At 39.6% G+C, this 23,778-nt stretch overlaps 1 protein-coding gene across 5 annotated transcripts in view; it reads left to right on the forward strand.

The window, feature by feature from the left end:
* Positions 1-23,778, forward strand: part of Kdm5 (Lysine demethylase 5) — a 107,814-nt gene that overhangs the window by 74,998 nt on the left and 9,038 nt on the right. For all 5 annotated transcript variants that reach the window (XM_076179827.1, XM_076179829.1, XM_076179828.1 and 2 more), the window contains 5 exons: positions 15,726-16,044; positions 16,915-17,067; positions 19,128-19,281; positions 19,898-20,042; positions 23,547-23,736. In XM_076179827.1, the coding sequence (XP_076035942.1) occupies positions 15,726-16,044; positions 16,915-17,067; positions 19,128-19,281; positions 19,898-20,042; positions 23,547-23,736 (961 nt within the window). The remainder of the gene's footprint in view (positions 1-15,725; positions 16,045-16,914; positions 17,068-19,127; positions 19,282-19,897; positions 20,043-23,546; positions 23,737-23,778) is intronic.

Below are 23,778 nucleotides of genomic sequence, written 5' to 3' on the forward strand. Positions count from 1 at the left end.
TGTTTCAGCAGTGTTGGCATAATGGCAAATATTCTTTAACTCTTTGGCTAGATTAGGGCCGACATTCCCTGTGATGACCATTTTCCTCCCAAAAAACAAAATTGTCAAATGTCCATCAAATGTGTATGGGTTTAGGAAAGGTAGAAGATATGTGGATCAGGTTTTTGTGGCAAGGCATATTTGTGAGAAGGTTTTGGCAAAAGGTAAGAGTGTTTATTTGACCTGTATGGATTTGGAGAAGTTTTATGACAGGGTAGACTGGAAGACACTGTGGGAGGATTTGCAGATGTATAGCATTGAGGGAAAGCTGTAGGCAATCAAGAGTTTTTACAAAAGTACTAGAGCTTGTCTTAGGATTGGAAATGGAGAGAGTGAGTGGTTTGAGACAAAGGTGGGGCTGTGTCAGGGCTATGTCATGTTGCCATGGCAGTTCAGTGTGTACATGGATTGGGGTAATATGGGAGGTAAGTGCAAGGGTAGTGGGCAAAGGATTGGAGATTATTAAAGATAATGGAGAAGAGTGGGAGGTGAGCTGGATGTTGTTTTCAGTTGTGCTTGTGGCAGGGTCACAGGAGGGATTAGGGCAGTTAGTGACTAAGTTTGGGAAGGTATGTGATAGGAGAAGTTTGAAGGTAAATGTGGGTAAAAGTAAGGTGATGAAATGTACAAGGGGAGAGGGTGCCAGTGAGTTGGAAGTAAGTTGTAAAGGTTAGAGTCTGGAGGAAGTGGACTATTGGTATCACATGTGCCAGGAAATGGAGTAGTGGGGGTGAATGTAAATATTAAGAGGAGCAAGTAAATGTGTCGGGATTGAGAAGTGTCATGAGAAATAGGCATCTGGGAATGGATGAAAAGAGATTATATAAAGGGGTTATTGTGCCTATGACACTATATGGGACAGAGACTTTGAATTTAAAAGAGACAGAAATGAGAAGTTTAAATGTGTTTGAGATGAAGTGTCTTGAGAAGTATGGTAGGGGTGACAAGGTTGGATAGAGTGAAAAATTAGGTGAAGAGGAGAACAAGGTTGCAAAGGGAGCTGGGAGATAGGGCTTATGAAAGATTATTGGGATAGTCTAGACACATGGAAAGAATAAATAAAGAAAGATTAATACAAGAGGTGTGTAAGCAAAGGGAATGAGCAAGGATTAGATGGATGGATGAGATGAAAGGGGCTTTCAGCAAGAAGGGAATGTCTCTTGAGCAAAGAAAAGAGAAGGCAGAGGATAGAGATAAGTGGAGCATGGTTTTGTATAGATGATATTTTGACACAGTCCAAAGGGGTTTCTCCCAGTCTACTCTATTTTCCATATGATGAGGGGGGTGGTTGCCATGTAAGTGAAGCAACCCTGCTGTAGATGTGCTGTGTCTTGCTGTATTGCTTCTGACTGGGTGAGAGACAGGGATGACTCTTCATTTATGATGATCTAAAATAAGAGGGAAACAAGGGTGGATGGGAATGGGCACGTGTTTTTGACTTTGCTACCTCCCTTGTAAGGGAGAAAGTAAGATAGATGATGATAAGATGTATGATAGGAGAGGGTGTCAGTGAATTAAAGGTAAGTTGTTATTATTATTATTATTATTATTATTATTACGTTTTTCTCATGTCTTCATCCATATAGTGACATTCCACTCGCATAATTTTCAACAGATTGTATTATGTCTCTCTTGCAATTTTCTTTATGTATGCTTCAGGGGGTGGTATGTTGTCTTTGGTTATGATATCCAGGTTTTTTCTACCTTTGTTTTTGCTGTTATTTAATTTCCCATTTTATAATCTATTGCCGGTCCTTTCTTACATTGGCCCATTTCTAATGATTTGCATTTCTTTGTATTAATATTTATTTTCCACTCTTGGCTCCGCCCATAAACTTTATCCAGTTTTTGTTGCAACATTTTATAATCCTCCTCACTTCTCACCCTCGCAATGATATTTTCATCATCAGCAAACAGGGTTGCATAGCTATTTATTTATTCTATATCATTAATGTATATTAGGAACATCATAGGAGCCAAAACTAAGCCTTGTCATACACCACTGGTTGCTTTGCTCCATTTTGACTTCTCATTTCTTACTACTCTTATGCTTGTCCTTTAAATCTTTTATCCTTTCTAGTATGTTACTGCTGGAACCTCCTGTGTTTTCACATTTCCATATTAATCTCTTATGTGGCACTTTGTCATTGGCTTTTTCCAAGTCCTAGTCAGGATGTAAGGAAATATTACAAATAAAACTAGAGTGGTATATGCGGTGTTATTGAATGAGGAGCTGAGAAGTTGTGCAATACTTACACTGTTTATTGTGTTTGGTTTTGTTCTGGGAGTCCTGTTGCAGTGGTCGTTTCACCTTACTTGAGCGATCTCTTGAATTACTAGGTGACCTGAATTGGTGTGTTATTGGTGTAGGGCAGAACTGCATCTAGGTAGCTTTCAAACACTGGTGTCAGCATATCAATGTTGGACCAAGTGTCCACCAAAGATGTATGGGGCAGAGACAGAATTTAAGTGAGGCAGAGAGATGATATGTTTGAGAAGTATAGTAGGGCTTACAAGTTTGGTTAGTGTGAGAAATGAGGAGGTGAGGAGGGGAGCAGGAGTTGAAAAGGAGATGACAGGTAGGGCTGATGAAAGAGTATTGGGATGATTTGGACACATGGAAAGAATGAGTGTCCAAAAGATTAGCAAAAGAGATGTAAAAGGCAGTGGTGGATGGTGTGAACAGGAGGGGATGACTAAGGATGAGATGGATGGATGGGGTAAAGGGGGTGTTCAGAAAGAGGGAAATGTCTGTTGAGCAAGGAAGGAAAAATGCAGATGGGGATGAGTGGAGAGTGGTTGTGTGTAGCTCTACTTCATGAGGGGGTGGGGTCACTGATTAAGTGAAGCGGCCTTGCTCTGGATATACTGTGTCTGGCCAAATTGCTTCAGACCCAGGGCAGTGGGCAGGATACAGAGGTGACCTGTCATCAATGAGGAGCTAAGGTGAGAGGTAGGAATGGGTGTGTGTAGGTACATGCCTTTGACTTGGCTACTTCCATTGTAAGGAGGAAAAAGCTCTTGGTGATAGATAGTATGGTTCCAACACAGAGTGAGGGATATGAGCAAGATCGAGAAAAGACAAAGAGCAGGAACCAAATTGGTCCCCAACTTTGCAGATAAATCATATGAGGAAAGACTAAAAGTACTGGGTCTGCTAACTTCCAAAGACCAAAGAGAAAGAGGTGATATGAGGATTAAAGTATTCAGGTCCCTAAAGGGGATAGATGGCATTGACAGAATAGATTTTTTTTTTTTTTTTTTTTTTTTTTTTAATGGGAAGGTTTATAGAAGTTACGGGAGCAAATTAAAATCACATGTCTAAGGCATTGAAGAAATACAGTCCAAATAATTGGGGACTAATAGTGGTTTGAATATTGATTATTTTTGCACAATAAAATAATTTTTTTGTGTAAGTACAGTATCTATTGACAAACTTCAATGAAAATTGGTCAGAATGACTACAGTTGTCATGTTCCACTGATTATGTATATAAAGTTAAATGGAGGCGAATCAAGTAGAGAAGAAAAGGTAAAAGGTGCAGATGGAGAGATGTTACTGGAAGAGAAGGCAGTAAGGGGAAGATGGGCAGAATATTTTAGGGAGTTGCTAAATGTGAAGGAGGATAGGGAGGGAAAGATAGCTACAGTGGGAAATGCTAAGAAAATGACCGTGATGAGTGAGGAAAATGGAGGAGAAATAAGGAAGGATGAAGTGAAGGCAGTTGTTAAGATGATGAAAGTAGGTAAGGCACCTGGTCTGGATGGATGCCATGCAAAATGTCTTAAAAAAAAAAAAAAAAAAAAAAGTTAAATGGTAACTGGCCAAAATGGTTGGATCAGGAAAGTTTTAACCTCTTCCCTCCGGGGCATATCGCACGTCTGGCAGCATTAGCTGCCCGACATGCGATGTTGCGTCATAATAATCGCATTATAAAAAATAAAGTCAGTGCTCAATTGTCCGTTCTCTTTCACCCGTGTATTTTGATAACCATAGAAAACTGATGAAGCCATAAATATAATCACGATGGCGACTTCGGCATCAGCGAGTACCCACTTGCTCCTCATGCTGCCTACGTAGGCGGAACTGTATGGAAGTGGTTAACATTTCACATTATCATCTCTTAAAATGGTGGTGTTGAATGAGACTAAATTCTCCCATCCAATACTTTTATTTGTTGTTTTAGTATTTGCTATTATTCGTGTAATTGAGTGTATGGGGTGTGAGAGGCTGGACTTATAATTAGTTATATTTAGATACAGACCTTCTATATGGGTCTCCTGGTTGCAGGGTGCCTCAAGACTCAAGACAAGACAAGACAAGACAAGACTGACTCCTCACTTCTAACCTTAAGAATACCTCAATCCTGCTAGGCACCTCCCTCAAGGGCTGTACTTTCCATCTTAGGATGTACATGATTGGCTATGGACAAAACTCTAAAACACATTTGACCAATCATATTGCAGTAAGGGGTCACAGGTTTCATATGATGTTTTTCAATCCTCTGCTAGGGGCTTTCAGCAGGGCTTTCAGAAAAGGCCTTACCTTAGCACAAATTTAATTATGTTATGGTTGCTCCTCTCGAGAAGGGGGCCACCCACGTGCGCGATGCCAGTATGCAATGATAAAAACTAGTATCAACTAATGGTGATGTCGTCAAACCAATCACCACACAGTGACAAGCATGACTTTCAGAGGGGGGGGGGGATTGCTTCCTAGCTCATGGAGCGGGGATTGCCGTGTAATTAAGGAACATAGGTAAACCAGCTTTAGATGTCTGTTCCTGCTGTGGAAGTGCTGCATTGGTACTGACCCAGGAAAATGAGTAGTAGATAGGGATGACCCATCATCGCAGGAGACTAAGAGAAAAGAAAGGAAAAATTGCTGGATGGGTTCGGGGGTTGGATTAAGGGTAGTAGGTGTATGCTTTGGTTGAGCCACCACCTTTTGAAGGAGGAAGGAACCTTTGGGTGTATGTATGGATATTAATAGTTGTTCTTTAATGATGTTATGCCTCTACTTTTTTTAAATAAAAAAGTAGTCAAATAATTAAATTTACATTTTCCATGTATTTAATGTTATAGGACATAAAAGTTTCAAACTAATTTATATAATACAAATGTCCCTAAGTATGTGGTGGCAGGTCCCTAAGGTTGGGAATAAATGATCTCCCTAAGTATGTGATGGCAGGTCCCTAAGGTTGGGGATAAATGATCTTCCAAATCTGAACCCAAATTATGTCAACATCTTAATTTAAGGTATTTGACCCACAGATATTTTACAATCGTTTAACACAATTTTACTATTGCACAGGTCATTGATACCAGTATGTAACCACTGGTGTCTCCTTACGTCCAACATTATAAACTGGTACCATATTAGTCCTCCAGTTTTGTAATTTTTTTTTTTTTTTAATCCAAATAATGCACAATTAGACTATGAATCTTGTCTGCCTGTTGTTCCCAACATTATAATAAAGATAAAGATCACATCAGTACCTGAAGCTTTGATCACATTCATTATTTGCAAAAGGCTGAACACTTCCTGTGTATGTTAATATTTTCAAAAGCCAATTTATTGTTCATCTTTTTTTTCTCTACAAAACTGCTATCCTCAGTGAAGACAGATTAGAAGCTTGCATTGTGTTTGCATGAGCTGAAGCCTCCTCAAATACTTCACTGCCTTCTTTTAGCTAGATGTCTAATGTCATGATAACAGTAATGATAAGCCTGTAGAACAGTTTTGGTTCCTCTGTGCATTTATTTATATTGCCCTTTTAAAATTTTTTTTATTTTTTTCTCCCAAACCCACATTGTTCCTTACCAATTACTCTCATTTTTCCTCTCCAGATCCTCTTGGTTAACGCCCTCTCATGTACAATTCCAACTACACTTAACAAACTGATCCTTCAAAAGTTATAATAGTCACATGTGTTTACCCAGTCCTCCAGCTCACTCCCCTCCCTTTGGCATACATTAAACAACCTCATTAGCCAATCTACTATTACCATTCCTCCCTTTGTCAGACACTCTGCATGACACCCATCTATCTCATGTGCCTTACCAGTAATTTTCAGTGTTTTTTGTATCTTGATCTTTACCTATATCTTTGTTATTTTCCTAGCTCTTCTCTCTTTCACAATTATTCCCTCCTTAACCCATTCCACATTCAACAACTCTCTAAAATACTCTACCCATCTTCCTCTTAATACCATCTTGTTCAGTAACATTTGTCCATTTGCACCTTTTATCTTTTCCTCTCTACCTGACTCACCCTCTCGCTCTCTTCACTTCTTTCCAAAACATCTTTTTATTCCTTTCAGAATTTTCTGTTGTACTCCTACCCCATTTTATATGTGCTCTTCATTGCTCTTTTCCTCTCTACCTGACTCACCCCCTCGCTCTCTTCATTTCTTTCCAAAACATCTTTTTATTCCATTCAGAATTTTCTGTTGTGTTCCTACCCCATTTTATATGCGCTCTTCATTGCCACCTTTACCTTATGTCTTGCTTCTTTCTTCATGTATTATCCTCATATGGTTGGTTTGTCTCTTCTACCAAATGTATTTCTCTTTGTCTACTCTATTTTTGCATGAGGGGACTTCTTCCTTGGTTTGCAAGGCTAGTATCAGCGCAGACCTTAACCTTGCAGGTGGTCCAGAACAGTTCATATACATGGTTTTATTGTCCACGTGATACCATTGTTATTAGTGATGGTGCCCAGAACTCAGGGAGGACAGTTACCCATCAGCTGCAGATGGTGCCAGGGGTAGGGTGTGCTCCCCAAGAAGCTGAGTGTTGCCTCAGAATGGAAGAGGGTGAGGTGCCACATCACCCCAGTCACAGTGAGTGGCTGGTTGAGACCTAGGAGGCAAAGAATGGCGTGGCTCTGCATTCTAGCAGATAGAGTGGTGGAGGGGCTGTTGCACCTTGGTCCCACAAAGTTTGCAACATTTGTGATTGTCTCTTCCCACATGTAGCACTTGCCACTCACAATGATGTCCTAGGTGGATCCTGTGGACAGTAGATTCTGCCCTTCTACCTAGAGGCAGGGGGACTACTTCATATCTAGTTGGAGAAACCTTCAACCTATTAAGGTCAATGAGTGGAATTTGACTACTTGGATGAGGAAATGATTAAAAAAATATTAGTTACACTGATAAGACCAAAACTGGGGTATGCAGCAACACTATGGACACCCAGTACTAAAAAGAATATAAAGAAATTAGATATAATACAAAGAGCAATGACAAAGTTGGCACCAACTCTCTCCAAATTAACTTACAAACAAAGATTGTCCATATTGGAACTACCAACTCTGGAACAAAGAGAAAGAGGAGATCTACTGACTATTTATAGAATCATGAAGGGAATGGAAATCCTAGATAGGGATGATTTATTAAAATGGGACAATGGAAAAACAAGAGGACACTAAAAGAAACTCAAAAAGGATAACTAAAGAAGAAATCTGAAAAAAATAACTTCCCACATAGAGTACTGGATACCTGGAATGAATTATATAAAGCAGTGTGTGTGCAAATACTATTCAACATTTTAAGAAAAAACGATGCTGAAAGATGCAAAGACGGGTCACCACGAGCATAGCTCTCTTCCTGTATAATACAACTAGGTGAATACCTAGTGACAAGGTAGTACCACAGCAGTGATTCCAAAGTATGAAGTTTGCTGCTATGGTTGGCCCTGGCCATAAATCTGACCTTCTTGATTGTGATGCCCTTAACCACTTCAATACGGGACTTAAATCTCGCGGGCAGCAGCCAATGCCAGCCGTACGACGTAACGAAATAATATTCGCATCATAAAATATAGTCGCCGCTTATATCGATCGTTCTCTCTTTCACCCGCGAATTTTGAAAACCACAGAGAATGGGATTTAGGGCGCATTTGGGAGAATGTAAAAACACAGGGGCGACTACAATAAATATAATCAAGACGCCGATATGGCAGCGTCGCGAATCCACTTGCTCCTCATGACGCCTACGTGTGCGGCACCGTATGGAAGGGGTTAATCTGTGTGATCATGGGTGCTAGGAGCAGTGTGATTTTGCTGAAGCTCATCACTGCCTTGGCAGCAGCATCGTCCATAATAGTGTTCCCTGGAATCCTGATGTGACTGGGGATCCAGTGAAATGCTGCAAACCTCTCATGCTGGTCCAAAAGTTGCAGTGAGTGCTAGGTTGATGTTAAGTAGATGTCATCCATTGTCTTCCCAGACTGGATGACATCCCTGGAAGCACACTTTCTCTACCCTGACCATGAGGTCGTCTGCAACCCAGGTCAGGAGTCTGCCTTGGACCCCCTTAGTAGACAAGGATGCAAGAATGGCAGAAGTATTTGGTAGCTCAAATCCTTCTTCCAGATCCAGAAACATCAGAATGGCAGGTTGACCACTGACCAATTCAAGAAGGCTTGTGACAGTCAGTTGCTGCCAGTCCTTTTATAAAATTACATTGTGATGAAAGGGTTCCATCCACCATAGGAGGCAATTGAGGACCATCCACTCAGTGGTCTTGCCAATGAAGGACATGAGGGCTATGTATTTACTTAATTGTAGTATACAAGAACAATGCTTGTTGGGTCCCATCTCCTATTCTCTAATTTGCTAACATACCATAACTCAGATTCATGTACAATTATCATATTTAGATTTGAACTTGTGTATTATTTGAGCTTGGGCTATTCCATATAGTTGAGTTATTCCACATAAACATCTGTGGAAAACTGTATTTCTTCACATCCTTTGGACTTGTGGTCTTTCTTAATTTACTCCCATGACCTCTTAAACTCCCATCTTTAATCAGGAGATCTCTTCTGTCATTGCAATCTATCCCCATTAGTGACTTGAACACTAGTCATGTCACCTCTTTCTCTTTGAACTTTCAAAGTTGGCAGACCCAGTCTTTCCTCATATGTTTTATGTGCCAGGCTGGGGACCAGTTTGGTAGCTGCCTTTTGTATTTTCTCAATCTTGCTTATATCCTTCACTCTGGTGACCATACTGCTGATGCATATTCCAGTCTTGGACAGTTCAGGATTTCAGGGAGTTTTTTCATCATCTCTTCATATATTGGAATGCCACTTTAATCTTCTATAGTAGTCTGTCTCTCCCACAATCCTGCTGATATGATTGTCAGGTGATAGGTCTTTTATCAAGAATTTCAAGTCTTTCTCCTCATTTGCTTTTGTAATGAATTATCTTCCCAAGGAATAGTTTTAGGATGGCCTTTTGCCACTATTGCCCATTTCCAGTACTTTGCATTTTTTTTGTATTGAAATTTATTTCCTGTTCATGGCTCCATGCAAAGATTGTGTCTAATTTTTTTTGCAATAGTGTACCATCCTCATTTTTCACTCTTCTCATGATTTTTGCATCATCTGCAAACATGTTGGCATAGTTTGTTGTTCTTTCCATCATGTCACTGACATAGACTAGAAACATCATTGGTGCAAGCACTGAACCTTGTGGAACTCTGCTTATTACTACTCTCCAGCTTGACATCTTATCCTTTACTACTGTCTTCATATATCTTTCTTTCAAAATGTCTTTCATCCATTCTAGTAGTTTGCCACTCAGTCCTCCAACGTGCTCCAATTGCCACACAAGTCAACTGTGAGGTACTTTATCAAATGCCTTCTGGAGGTCGAGGCACATGCAGTCCACCCACCCCTCTCTCTCTTGGAGCACATTAATCATTGGAGTAAAAACTTAAAAGGTTAGACCCCCACGACCCTCCAGATCTGAAGCCAGACTGACTGTTTGTCAGAATATTGATTTTTTCAAGATATTTGATCCATCAATCTTTCAGAATCCTTTCACATAATTTCACTATTGTGCTGGTTAGTGATACCAGCCTATAATTTAGTTCAACTGGTGTGTGACATTATGAGATTGGTTCTGCCATACCTGTGTTTATTTTGCTATTCATTAGGAAGCATAGTCAAGGGTGGTTTTAATGAATAATTTGAAGAGAGAAATTAGATTTAGATGAAGATATGGAAGATGTTATGAAGAACATAATAATTGAAGTATGTGAAATGTGAATTATATGAGAAACTGGAAATGAGAAAGGCCTGAGGGCCAGATGGAGCATTAAATTGGATATTGCAAAAAAAAAAAAAAAAAAAAATAGTGTGTAGAATGTATCAACTGATTGCATATTCTGTGGAAAAGAGGAATGTGCTATAGGACTGGAAATCTATAAATGTGGTACCAATATTCAAAGGATAAATCTGTTGCCCCAGGTTCTCTTGCATGAGACCCATGGCTCTCGGGTAACTGCCAACAGCCACTGGGTGAGCCCATAGGCCACTCAGGGAAGGAAATTGTCTATATATTAAGAGCTTTTTCCCCCCTAACAGGAAGGTAGCCAAAGTCAAAGGCATATACCCACCCCCATCCATTTCATCATCACCCATTCCACTCCCATCCACATCCTTTCCTCCCTCTCATCTTAGCTCCTCATGGATGACACTTCATCCCTGTATCCTGCCCACTGCCCTGTGTCAGAAGCAATGCAGGAAGACATAGCACATCCAAAACAAGGCCGCTTCACTTAATTGGCACCCCCCTCTGCCTTCTCATACAGAAAAATATCAGATGGGGAGAAATCCCTTTGGGCTGTGTCAAAATATCATTCACACACAACCACTCCCTAACTCCCTATCCCCCACCTGCTCACTTGTATCACATTATCATCTTTACACAGCCATTCTCCACTTGCCCCTATCTCCTGCCTTCTCCCTTCCCTGCTCAACGCTCCTTTCACCCCATCCATCGATCTCCTAGTTTGTCCCCTCGTGTTCACTTCATCCATCTCTGCATTCCAAACCTTGTTTACTAAACTTTCATCTCTCTTTCCTTGTGTCTAAACCATCCTAATACTTTTTCATCACCCCTATCTACCATCTACTTTTCCACCCCTGCTCTCTCTCTTACCTTGTTCAGGTATTTACTTGTTTCTCTCAATCTACAATTTACCTCCATTTCCTTCTCAGCCACATTCAAACCCAAATAACTAAAGCAATGCACTTTCTAGCCTTGCTCCTTTAAGACTTCCAAATTGGTGCCATCCTCCCTCCTTTATACCTCATCACCTTACTTTACCCGTATTTACCTTCAACTTTCTCCTGTCACATACCTTCCCAAACTCTGTCACTAACTCCCTTAGTCCCCCCTCAGACTCTGCTACAAGCACAGCATTGTCAACAAACAACAACTGGCTCACCTTCCAGTTTTCTCCATTTTTTTTTAACCATGTCCAGTCCCCTGCCTATTACCCTCATCCATGTACACATTGAACAGTTATGGTGACTTGACACATTCCTGACACAGTACCTCTACCACTCTCTCTATATCCCATTCTAACACAACTCTTGACGGCTCGTAACAGTTTTCCCTTAATCCCAGATATCTGCAAATCCTCCCACAGTGCCTTCCTGTCCACTGTGTCATAAGCCTTTTTTCAAATCCAAAAAGAAAAGGGGGGGGGGCAATCCTTTTGCTAAAGCTTTCTCATATATCTGCCTTACCACAAAAATCTGGTCCACAGAACCCCTACCTTCCCTAAACCCACAATGTTCATTGCCAATTACTCTTTCCTCTCCTAATCCTCTTAATAACCCTCCCATAAGCCTTCCCAACTACACTCAACAAACTGATTCGTCTGAAACTACTATACTCACATTTGTCCCCATTTCCCTTGTAAAGCAGAACCATACAGGTACTCCTCCAGTCCTCTGGCACTTTACCCTCTCTTAGACACGCATTAAACAACCTCATTATCCAGTCCAATATTATTGTACCTCCCTTCTTCAGACATACTGCATGACACATATCTAACCCAGATACCTTACCTGCTCTCATCATTTTAGTACTTGCACTTCATCTCTTCTTATTTCTCCTCATTTTCCTCATCCATCAATGTAATTTTTTTAGTGCCTCCTACAGCTACCACTACTCCCTGCCTACCTTCCCATGACCTCGACCTCTTCCGATAGTATCTGTTCATCTGCACCTTTTACCTTTTCTTTTGTACTTATTTTGCCAGTCTTAACTTCCTTCCAAAACATCTTTTTATTACTTTCAAATTTTTCTGTCATACTTCGCCCTATTTTACATTTGCCCTCCTTATTGCCTCCTTTATCTTTTTTTTTTTTGACATACTTTTCTCTTGTGTTACTGTGCAACCAGTCCCTGAATGCTCACTTCTCTTCCACAACCTTCTTCACTTCATCATCCCACCACTCGCTACCACTTCCTTCTATTTACTCCTGTCCTCCTTGTTCCACACACCATCTTTGTACTCCTTGTGACTCCCTCCTTGAAATATCTTCATTCCTCCTCCACTCCTAGTTCTAATATATCCTTCACTCCCTCCCACTCCTCTTTCAGCTTCTTCTTGTCCTCCTCCTCCTTTTCTTTCTCATTTAAGCAGTTCACTTTAAGCACCTCTGTACCTTCTGCCCTTTTCCTCTTTCTCCATCTATTCTTCACTCTCAACTTACCTCCCACCAAAAAATTATCTGATATTCCCCCCCTCTCTTTCCTAAGAACATGGACATCCAAAACTCTTCCTACTCTTCTCTTGGACACCACTACATAGTCCATGAAAGTCTTGTCAATCACCCATCCACCACCCTCTCACATGTACTAATGTTTAACTTTTTACCTAAACACTGTGTTAGCTATCATCAGCTCCCTTTCAAAACACATCTCCACCCTCAACTCTCCACTATGATTTTTATCTGGCATTCCATACTTCCCAACCACTCTTTCAATTGGTTCATCTCTTACTCTAGCATTGAGATTTCCCAATATCACAACATCGACATTTCTCCCAAAATTCCATGCATTCATTTAAATCCAAAAAGCCTCCCTTTCCTCAACACTCTTCTCACTACCAGGCCCATATGCACTTACAAAGATCCACATCTCCCTTCCCAGTTTCACCTTCATCCACATTAACGTTGAAGAAACCCTCCACTTCATCACACACTTAATTATGTCTTCTCTTACTTATATAGCCACTCCACCCCTCCCTCATCCTCTCTTCACTCCCGATACCCTCCACACTACACTCCCAAATTCAAACTCACCCCTCCCATTCAACTTAATTTTACTCAGTGCCAACACATCCATCTTCCTTCTCACAATCATACTCCCTATCTCTTCTCTTTTACTCTCATTTATACCACACCCATGCACATTAAGACCCAAACCTTAGGGTTCTGGTTGGAAAAGTCCTCCCATACCCTCTTGTAGGAATGTACCCTTTAGGGGTACAGAGAGCAGGATGCATAGATCCATCCTCTGTCCTGTTCCATGTGTCCAAACCATCCCAATACTCTTTCATGAATCCTGTCTTCCAACTCCCTTTCCACCCCAGCACTCCTCGCCTCATTTCTCACTCTAACCAGCTTAGTAACCTCTATCATACTTTTCAGGCATTTCATCTACTATACCTTTATTTAATTCATCCCTTACTAATCAACCATGGACATTTAATGCAGTATCCCCCTCTCCTCCTTGCCTTCCTCCTCTCCCCACTCCTCCCCTTCTACATCCAACCCCCTTCCCCCTCCCAACCAACCACCTTGACCTCCCCTGTCCCCCATCCTACTCTTCCTGGTAGCATCAGATACACATATAAATAGCTAAGACATGTTTTAGTTTTCATTGGTTATTTTAGATGTATCTACCATAATATGTATTATTTTTTAATTCCTGTTATATTATGTTTTCATGACACCATCTTGTAATTATTTTTCTTATGTCATTACAGAAGATTATGCAAATTTAGCTTATGCTCATCTGCTTAAAGGAAAAACTTTTATTTGAAACATTGAGAATACCAGAAAAAAAGTTAAATAACTGCCAAAATGCTGTTGTTTTCAGCTCCATGTCTTACAAAAAATCAACTCTCCTCTTTTGCATGCATATATTTATTCAACTTGAATAGATCTGTTGCCATCAATCATCTTGATTTGTAGGACTGTCCCAATCTGAACTTATTTTTTTGTATTGTGGCTGACAGCAAAACATGTTTATATATATATATATATATAAAAAAACTTTTCTAGCTATAGGGGTTGTCGACCACTGCCCTAGCCAACAGAACCACTCCTTCCCTCCCTTGCCTGCTCATCACTTGTGACACCCTTCCCACCACACTCCCAAACTCAGACTTCCTTCCCTCCCTTGCCTGCTCATCACTTGTGACACCCTTCCCACCACACTCCCAAACTCAGACTTCCTTCCCTTCAACAAAGTTACTAACACATCCATATTCTTTCTTGTGAACAAATTACCAATCTTTTCCCTTTTATTCTCATCTGCATCACAACTATATACATATAATGAGATATTTATTTGGGTTCTAGTTGGAGTCCTCCCATACCCTCTTATGCCTTGAGTTTTTGTTGGAGAAACATAGAATGCACAATCTCTATTGCCATCACCCCTTTTTGTTGCCTCTTGTGACACTCTTGGTGAACATGATGGCAGAATTTTTTTCTCCTCAACACAGTGGGATCAGGTTCAAGAGAGGATCATAAAGTAGAGATAGCTGTAGTACAAAATATTGTGATAATGGTCCATGGGGTGGCCTGAAGACCATCCCTAGATTATTGGCTTCATGCTCCTATGCAGTCAGTCCCACAGTATGAAACTATGTAGGTTAGAAAAATTGAGTAACTCCTTAAGAGAAGAAATAGAGCATTAGGCCTTAAGCACACTGGCGACTTTGTAGAGCCACAAGTGGCTGCGTTTTGTGGCGGGGATATTTTCTCCCATAGGTTCCCATTGTTTTCAAGCTTTGCCGATCACCAGACACAAGTGTGATTGGCAAAGCTTGAAAACAATGGGAACCTATGGGAGAAAATATCCCCGCCACAAAACGCAGCCACTTGTGGCTCTACAAAGTCGCCAGTGTGCTTAAGGCCTTATTGTTGTTAAAAATGGTGAAAGAAATGGACAGAATCAATAGGAAAGGTATCTTGGGATGGAAGAAAAAGTACTTGAAGAGTATGATGAAACATAGCTTTACATACTTTTGATATAATGCAAAAGGAAACTGATGAACTAAGTTTGACAGACTGAGGAATGGTACTCTATGAATATAGCTCTGTCTTGGTACATTACAGTTTTGTAGATAAATTTCACATACTTGTAGTTTAGTAGTAAATGTGTAACTGTTATATTTCTTTTAAGTCAGGAATCTATTTCAAGGCTAAATCAGAAGTATTTGGGGGAAGACTGCAGTAAGCCAGCAGTTTACATTGTTTAACCACACTTTAGCAAGCATAACTTTTTTGTGAATGACTCACCTGTTATAAGGTCATAGCTGAGTTGTGGCTGACAAAGTTGCACAACTCATATTAGGTAATTCTACATTGACTAGATTCACTAGTAGAATTGCACTCACATTGTCTACTTTTTCAGGTCCTGTTCAGTATCTCACAAATTATATATATATATATATATATATATATATATATATATATATATATATATATATATATATATATATATATATATATATATATATATATATATTTTTTTTTTTCTCCGTCCTTGTAGTGAAGATAACCTGAGAGGGTCAAAACTGCCAATATTTTGATTTGATCATAATGATACTTAAAGATTTGTATTTTTGTACTTCTTAACAGGCCAGGCAAATCATTAGTTGAAGCTGAAGAATTGGTGAAGGAGGCAGGTGAAGTTCCAGCTCACCTACCTAGTGTAGTATCCTTGCGGGAAGCAGTCAAGAAAGGCCGGGAATGGACTAACAGAGTTAATAATCTTCAAAATGGAGAAACTCCTCCATTATTGGAAACTGTGGAAAATCTTGTGAGTCGTGGTCGTCCAATTCCTTTACACCTGGAGGAACTGTCAACATTGGAAGAAAATGTGTCTGCAGCACATTCATGGCTAGAGAAGACAGCTCGCACTTTTCTGAAGAAAAATTCACATCTAACCCTTATTGAGGTGAATTGGAGTAATTTTGACTTGTATTGATGCAGTAGTGATGTAGATTTTTCTTTATACCAAGAGCTTTTCCCCCCTTATGAGGGAGGTAGCCAAGTCAAAGGGATGTACCTGCTCCCACTCATTCCACTCCTCTTTACCCCCTCTCATCTTAACTCCTCATGGATGATGGGTCATTCCTCTATCCTGCCCACTGCCCTAGGTCAGAAGCAATGTAGCAAGACAGAGTACATCCACAACAAGGCACTCCACTTAATCAGTGACCTCCTCCCCCCATTGCCTTACACAGAAAAAGAGAAGACAGAAATCTCTTCAGACTTTGTCAGAATATCATTCACAAATAAGCACCCCTGATTCCCCACCTCTCCCGTCCTTGCTCAGTGCCCCTGTCATCCCATCCATTTCATTCTTGGTCATCCCCTCAAGTTCATTCCAACCACTTCTGGGTTCCACACCTCTTTTACTAATCTTCCTTCACTCATTCTTTCCATCTGTCCAAACTATCCCAATACTCTCATCAACCCTGTCATCTTTTCCACTCCCAATCTCCTCACCTTGTTTTTCTCTCTATCCATCCTAGTAACCCATACCATACTGACATTTCATTGCAAAGAGGGAGGGAAGAGAGTAGAGGGGAGTGGAGTATGTAGGGGATGGAATGGGTGAAAGTTGTTTTTATGCCTTTGTTTTTTGGCTACCTCCCTTATAAGGGGGGGAAAAGCCTTTGTTATATGTATGTACGAATATTTTAAGCAGAATTGATATACTGAGGTTCTATAGAATGCATATAGATTAATAACAGTGTATCACATTGTTATTGAACTGTTTTAAGTATGGTAAATATGCCTTAACCCCAGTGTTCTATATCAGGTCTTGGTTCCAAGGATGGACATAGGAGTAGTTTCAGGAAAACGGAAGAGAGTAAAGCGTGAAGAGATGTCAGCACAGCAGCAACAGGCACAGCTTCTAGATATGTCTATTGAGGATGCTGCCAACCCTGCCAATGTTGTTAAAGCTTTTAAGGTTAGTTACAGCCTGTCTGTCACTGTTCTTGTTGACAACCTCCACCATGGTAGGGAATCTTAGGGCAAATTCTCTCTTCTATCAATCATGCATGGCCTGCCTTCACTTAGATGACTTACTACAAGTGTAGTGTGAGTTTATGATAGGAATGTGTTGGCTTTTTATGTGTTTTGTCTGGATAAGGTGCTAGGTGACCCAGACAAGGTGCAAACATATACTCTTATAGATATGAAGCCTTACTATCAACACAAATGATTGTGTCTGACCCTGGGATGTGAATTCATGTCATTTGTGTATGAAATGCAACTGCTACCCTCAAGGTACCTGGGGTTTCTGCTTTTAACCCACCCTGTGGTCTTGAGGTTAAAATTTCAATGGAGAGCTAAAATAGCAGATGTTTGAACTTTGCACCAGTCTTAGACCAGGCCAAGGTGGTGCTAGGTGCAGCTAGAAAAGAGTAAGAATAACAAAGGTAAACTAAGTGGTGGTGATATATGCATGTATGAAATTTTATACAACCCTATTCTTGGGACTGTTATATGTGTGGTCAGTCAACCAATCCATTGCCCCAGATCTGTTTTACAGGATGCCTATGTTACCCAGCTAGCAAGGTTGAGGACTTGGGAATAAATTTAGAAAGACCACGTGTCCAAAGGATGTGAAGAAATACAGTTTTTCATGTAGATGTATAGTTACTTGGAATATCTTAGAAAGTGCCCAAGCTGGAATAGTACATGAATTCAGATGTACATATGATAATTGGAAATCAAGGTTAAAGACTAAATTGGAACTGTACATTAACTTGAGGCTAGGTATGATAAATTGGAGACTAGTAGACAGGACTCACTGGGCATTGTTTATTTCTTGTATACTACAATTAGGTAAATGCACACAGGACCCCAAAAGTGTTGCTCCTTTTCTGTGCATTATAATTATGTAAATACACAACCATATATTCACCTAATGGTACCTAACTTTATGCAGGAAAGGAACAACGATTGTTCAGACCTTTCTTCAAATCTCCTAATTATCATACCTAGACTCAAATTCATGTATAGTTTCAACTTAATCTATATCCTTGATTTCCAGTTATCATATGTAGATTTGAATTCATGTATTGTTAGAGCTTGGGCAATATCACATTCTAAGCTATTCCAGGTATTTGTGCATCTATATAGAAAACTATTTCTAACATTCTTTAGATTTTTACCTCTTAAAGCCCTCCATCCTTAATCAAGAGATCTTCTTTCACTTGAATTTATCCCATGTAGTGACCTGAATACTGTAATGACACTCTTTTTCTTCAGTGTTTCAAAGATTCCCTCAATCTTGTTTACATCCATCACTGTGTGGAGACTATACCACTAATGCATATACCAGTCTTGGAAGAATCAGGGTTTCATTGACATTTTTCATCATCTCCTCATCAATATAGTGGAAAGCCACTTTAAGGATGGTCTTTTGACGCTATTGCCCATTTCCAGTACTTTGCACTTTTTTGTATTTCATTTCATTTCCAATTCTTGGCTCCATGCAAAAATAATGTATAAATCTTTTTTTTAATTGCCTGCAGTCTTTGTTTATGACTCATATAATGATTTTTGCATCATTTGCAAACAATGACTTAGCTTGTGATATATGTATAAACGTGTGTGTAGTGGTTATATTGTTATTATTATTATTATTATTATAATTGTTGTATATTTTCATTTACTCCTCCCTTAACTGCCACATACCCAAGTATCTAAAACTATCCACTTCCTCCAGTTTCAATCCCTAAATACTTGCTTCCAATTTGCTGCCACCTTCTCCCCTTGTACATCTCATCACCTTACTTTTACCCACATTTATCTTAACTTCTTTCACACACCTTCGATATTCAAATTGGTTAAACTTTGATAGAGAATTCTTGGGCCCAGCATGGAGAATATAAGCCCCTTTTGATGGAGATGGGAAGGTTAACAGGTTTTGAAAATAGGAGCTTTGCTGTCCATGTGGAAGGACCACCACATTGGTCCATTGTTACAGTAAAAGACCCTGATGTTATGTATTCTGTCTAGGACTGTGAGGAGCGTGAGGTCCGTGCAATGCGATCCCTGCGCGCGCACAACTGGAACAAGAGAGAAGGGGACAGCCATGCTACCTTCTGCCTGTGCCACAAAGCAGCTCAGCCAAATATGATTACCTGCTCCCTTTGCCTTGACCTTTTTCACAGTAAGTAGAGTTGATGTTTGTTTATCATCTCCCAATCAAAAATGTGTGTATTTACCTAGTTGTATTACATGGGAAGGGAGCTGTGTGTGTGTGTATGTGCGCATGCGCGCGCATAGTAGACCACATGGAAAAAGAAACTTACGAAGCAGAGCGCTTTCATATATTACATCTTCAGTGCAAAAGGTACTTTTTGCACTGAAGATGTAATATACAAAAGCGCTCTGCTTCGTTAGTTTCTTTTTCCATGTGGTCTACTTTGCATAGGTGAATACACGTACCCGTGTTCTTATTAGCATATACATATATATATATATATTTATTTATTAGGAGCCAAGAAAAGAGGGAGGAGGATTGGGAGATAGGAATAGAGTATGTGGGGATGAAATGGGTGGGTGTGGAGCGAGAGAAAGAGTGTGTGTGGTGGGGGGGAGAGAGGAAAGCAAGAGAAACATAAAGACATATATTGAGTAAATGTATATGTTGCATTTCTAGGTGTTGGGTAGTGAGTGTTAGTTCAGTGTTGTTTATCATTGTTGACATGATTTTTACTATTGTCAGACTTGAACTTGATATTATGTCAACTTAATCACACATAATGGCATTTTTTCTCTTGCAGCTGGATGTGTTCCGTCCTCACATCGTAACAAGAGCAAGCTTACTAATGATGGCAGATTCTTGTGTCCATCATGTGAAAGATCAAGAAGACCAAGATTGGAGACAATTTTGTCACTTCTTGTTGCCTTGCAAAAATTACCAGTGAGGTTAGTTGTCATAGGTTGATATATTTTCACTTCAATGATAAATTATCAAGGAAATATTTATATATGACCATTTGAATCTATGAGTAAAGAAGAGAAGTGAATTCATGATATAACTAAAAACAGTTTCTATATGTCAGTTCAGTTTTAAATCAGAATAGAATTTTATATTTATTCTAACTTGGCTCATTTTAGAAAATCCTTAATTTCACTTTAGTTCAGTTTAGTTCCCAAGCTTTTAATTAAAAAAGACATTTCATTGAAATAAAAGGGATTATTCAAAACCGGTTAACCTTTTAAATCCCTCCCATCTTTAATCAGGAAATCTTCATCCATATGGTGAAATGCCACATTTATCTTCTGCAGTAGTCTGTGTCTCTCACAATCCTGCTGATATGTCTGTTAGGTGACAGGTTATTATTTATCAACACTCCCAAATCTTTCTTCTCTTTTTTCTTTTGTAATGGGCTCACTTCCCAAAAAATAATTAAAAGATGGTCTTTTGCCACTATTGCCCATTTCTAATTGGATTTTTTTTTTTTTTTTTTTTTTTTGTGTATCAAACTTCATTTCATATTCTTGGCTCCATGCAAAAATTGTGTTTAAATCTTTTTGCAATAGTCTACCATCCTCCTCATTTTTCACTTTTCTCATGATTTTTGTGTCATCTGTAAATGTATTGGCATAGTTTGTTGCTCCTTCCATCATGTTATTGACATGGACAATAAACATTATTGGTGCAAGCATTGAACCTTATGGTACTCCGCTCATTACTGCTCTCCACCTTGACATCTTATCTTTTACTACTGTGCTCATGTATCTTTCCTTCAAAAAAAATCTTTCATCCATTCTAGTAGTTTCTCTCAATTCTCCAACATGCTCCAAATAACATAAGTCAACTTTGAGGTACGTTATCAAATGCCATCTTTAGGTCAAGGTACACACAGTCCACCCACTCCTCTCCTGTAGTGCATCAATCACTCAAGTAAAAGGTTAAAATTTTCAACACAACTTTCCAGATCTGAAGTCAAACTTACACTGTGAGAATGTTCATTTTTTTCAAGATATTTGATCCATCAATCTTCCACAATCCATTAACATAATTTCATTATTGTGCTGGTCAAGTGATACATACATATACCAAGGCTTTTTCCCCCTTACAAGGGAGGTAGCCAAAAAGGGAAAGGCATAAAATCATTTCCACCCCTTCCATCCCTGAATACACTCCACATCCCTCCACCCTCCCTCTTATCTGAGCACCTCCTGGATGACGGGTCATCCCTGCACCTTGTCCACTGTCGTGGGTCAGAAGCAGTGTCGCCAGACACAGCACATCCACAGCAAGGCCGCTTCATTAAATTGGCGACCCCCCCCTCTCCGTCCCCCCATGCATAAAAGGAGAAGACGGGGAGAAATCCCTTCAGAAAAAAAAATGCTGTACCCAGTAACATTTCTTGAAATTCAGTTTCATTCCAAGCTATTGTCTTGTTGGGGGATATATGCCACCTTGAAGTCTTGTTTATTCTGTGCTTTCATAATAATTTTTAGGTAAATTGCTTCAGCCTTGCCTTTTGGGTAAGGAGTTTGGTAGCTCCAGGCAGCCAAAGCTGCTCTCATGGATTCATGCCACCTTGAAGGGTGGCAAGGGGTTCTTGTAATGGTTTGGCCCCCAACCTCTTCTGGGGATTGGGGGATGATCCTGTGACATAGACATTGCCACATGAGCACTGCTGTAGGGAAAAGAAACCCTTGGGATATAGAATAGAATTATTATTGTTATTTTTAATTTTTGCATGAGGCAGGAAAGAAGTGGAGATGGAGATAGATTGTAGATTGAGAGAAGCAAGTAAGTACCCTGGGGGATTAAAAAATGTAATGAGAAATAGACATTTGGGAAAGGATGCTAAGAGGAGATTGTATGTAGGTGTGATTTTGCAGAGACATGGGACATAAGAGAGGAAATGCTTAACCTCTTCCATATGATGATGCCCACATAGGCGTCATGAGGTGAGAGTGGGTATACAAGGATGCCAGTGTCGGTGTCTTGGTTATATTTATTTTGTAGTTGTAATGATCCCTGAATTCTGTGAACTGGCTTGATCACATTTTCTGTGTTTATTATTACTCGGTGAAAGAGAGTAATACAACAGTTACTTTATATTTTATAACAAATATTGTGATGCATCAATCATTGTACCTTGGGCATCCAGTGCTGCGTGTGAGAATTTGACTCATAGTAAAGAGGTATGGCTTTGAGATGAAATGTCTGAGAAGTATGGTACAGGTTACAATGTTGGATAGAGTGAGAAACAAGGTGAGGAGGAAAGTGGGGGTTGGAAAAAGAGATGGGAGATAGGGTTGAGGAAAAAGTATTGGGATGGTTTAGACACATGGAAAGAACAAGTAAAGAAAGATTAGCAAAAGAAGTGTAGAAGACAGAGGTGGATGGAATGAACATGAGGAGGTGACTGAGGATGAGATGGATAGATGGGGTGAAGGAGCCATTGAACAAAGGAGGGATGGCTGTTGAGGAAGGGAGAAGGCAGAAAATAGGGGTGAGTGGAAAATGGCTCTGTATTTAACTAATTGTATTCATTAATTGTAGATACAGGAAAGGAGCAATGCTCGTTGAGTCCTGTCTCCTATTTTCTAAATTTCTAGCATACCTAGACTCAAATTCATGTACAGCTCCAATGTAATATATATCTTTGATTTCAGTTTATCGAATTTAGAATTGAACTTGTGTATTGTTTGAGCTTGGCTATATCGCCGAAGCAATTCCACATATATATATATATATATATATGCATCTGTATGAACAACTATATTTCTTCACATTCTTTTGACATGAAGGATTTCATTATTTACTTCAGTGACCTCCTAAAGCTCTATCTTTAATGAGATCTCTTCTATCAATGCAATCTATCCCCTTTAGTGACCTAAATACTGTAATAATGTCATCTTTTTCTCTTTGATCTTTCAAAGCTGGAAATCTAAAGTATATCAGCTTTTCATATATGTGTGTGTGCAACACTGAATGGGTCCCAGTGACTAGAGATACATTTTTATCAACCACAATGCACTTTAATTCTAAGCCATCAACATTGGAAGAACCGTGGAGGTACATGCAGAAATTGAAACGTACACCCGAGGACTCGAACCAACAACTTCGAGCATGTGACCAGTGCCGTATTGACTTAGACCAATACACCAATTTCTGCATGTGCCTCCACAGTTCCTCTGATGTTGATGGCTTAGAATTAAAGTACATTGTGGTTGATAAAAATATACAGTATATATATATATTTTCTGCTTGTTTTGATTTTTACTCTAAGGTGCAGAGCCTCCAGGTGAAGGGGAGGGTGTTCCTGGGTTTAAAGATGACCATTAATAGGTGATTCTCACTGATATCCATTTACCAATCCCTTGTATGCAGGAAATCAGTCTGTGAATATTGTTTTGGAAAAAAATATATTGTATTTGTATATTTTTGTATATTTTTGTCAGATTACCAGAGGCAGAAGCATTACAATGTGTCACAGAGAGAGCAATGTCCTGGCAAGATAGAGCAAGGCAACTGCTGGAGACAGAAGACCTCAAAAAAGCCCTTGGTAAATTATCAGTTTTCTCACAAAAGATCATGGATGCACAGGCAAAACAGCAGCACCCTTCCTCTCCTCGAATGAATGGGTCTCAGGTTAGTACAGTAAAAATAAATTTGGAATATCTTTTAAAAGAG

This window comes from Oratosquilla oratoria, chromosome 43 (assembly GCF_046742065.1).
Source record: "Oratosquilla oratoria isolate Oo_2021 chromosome 43, ASM4674206v1, whole genome shotgun sequence".
Taxonomy (NCBI): domain Eukaryota; kingdom Metazoa; phylum Arthropoda; class Malacostraca; order Stomatopoda; family Squillidae; genus Oratosquilla; species Oratosquilla oratoria.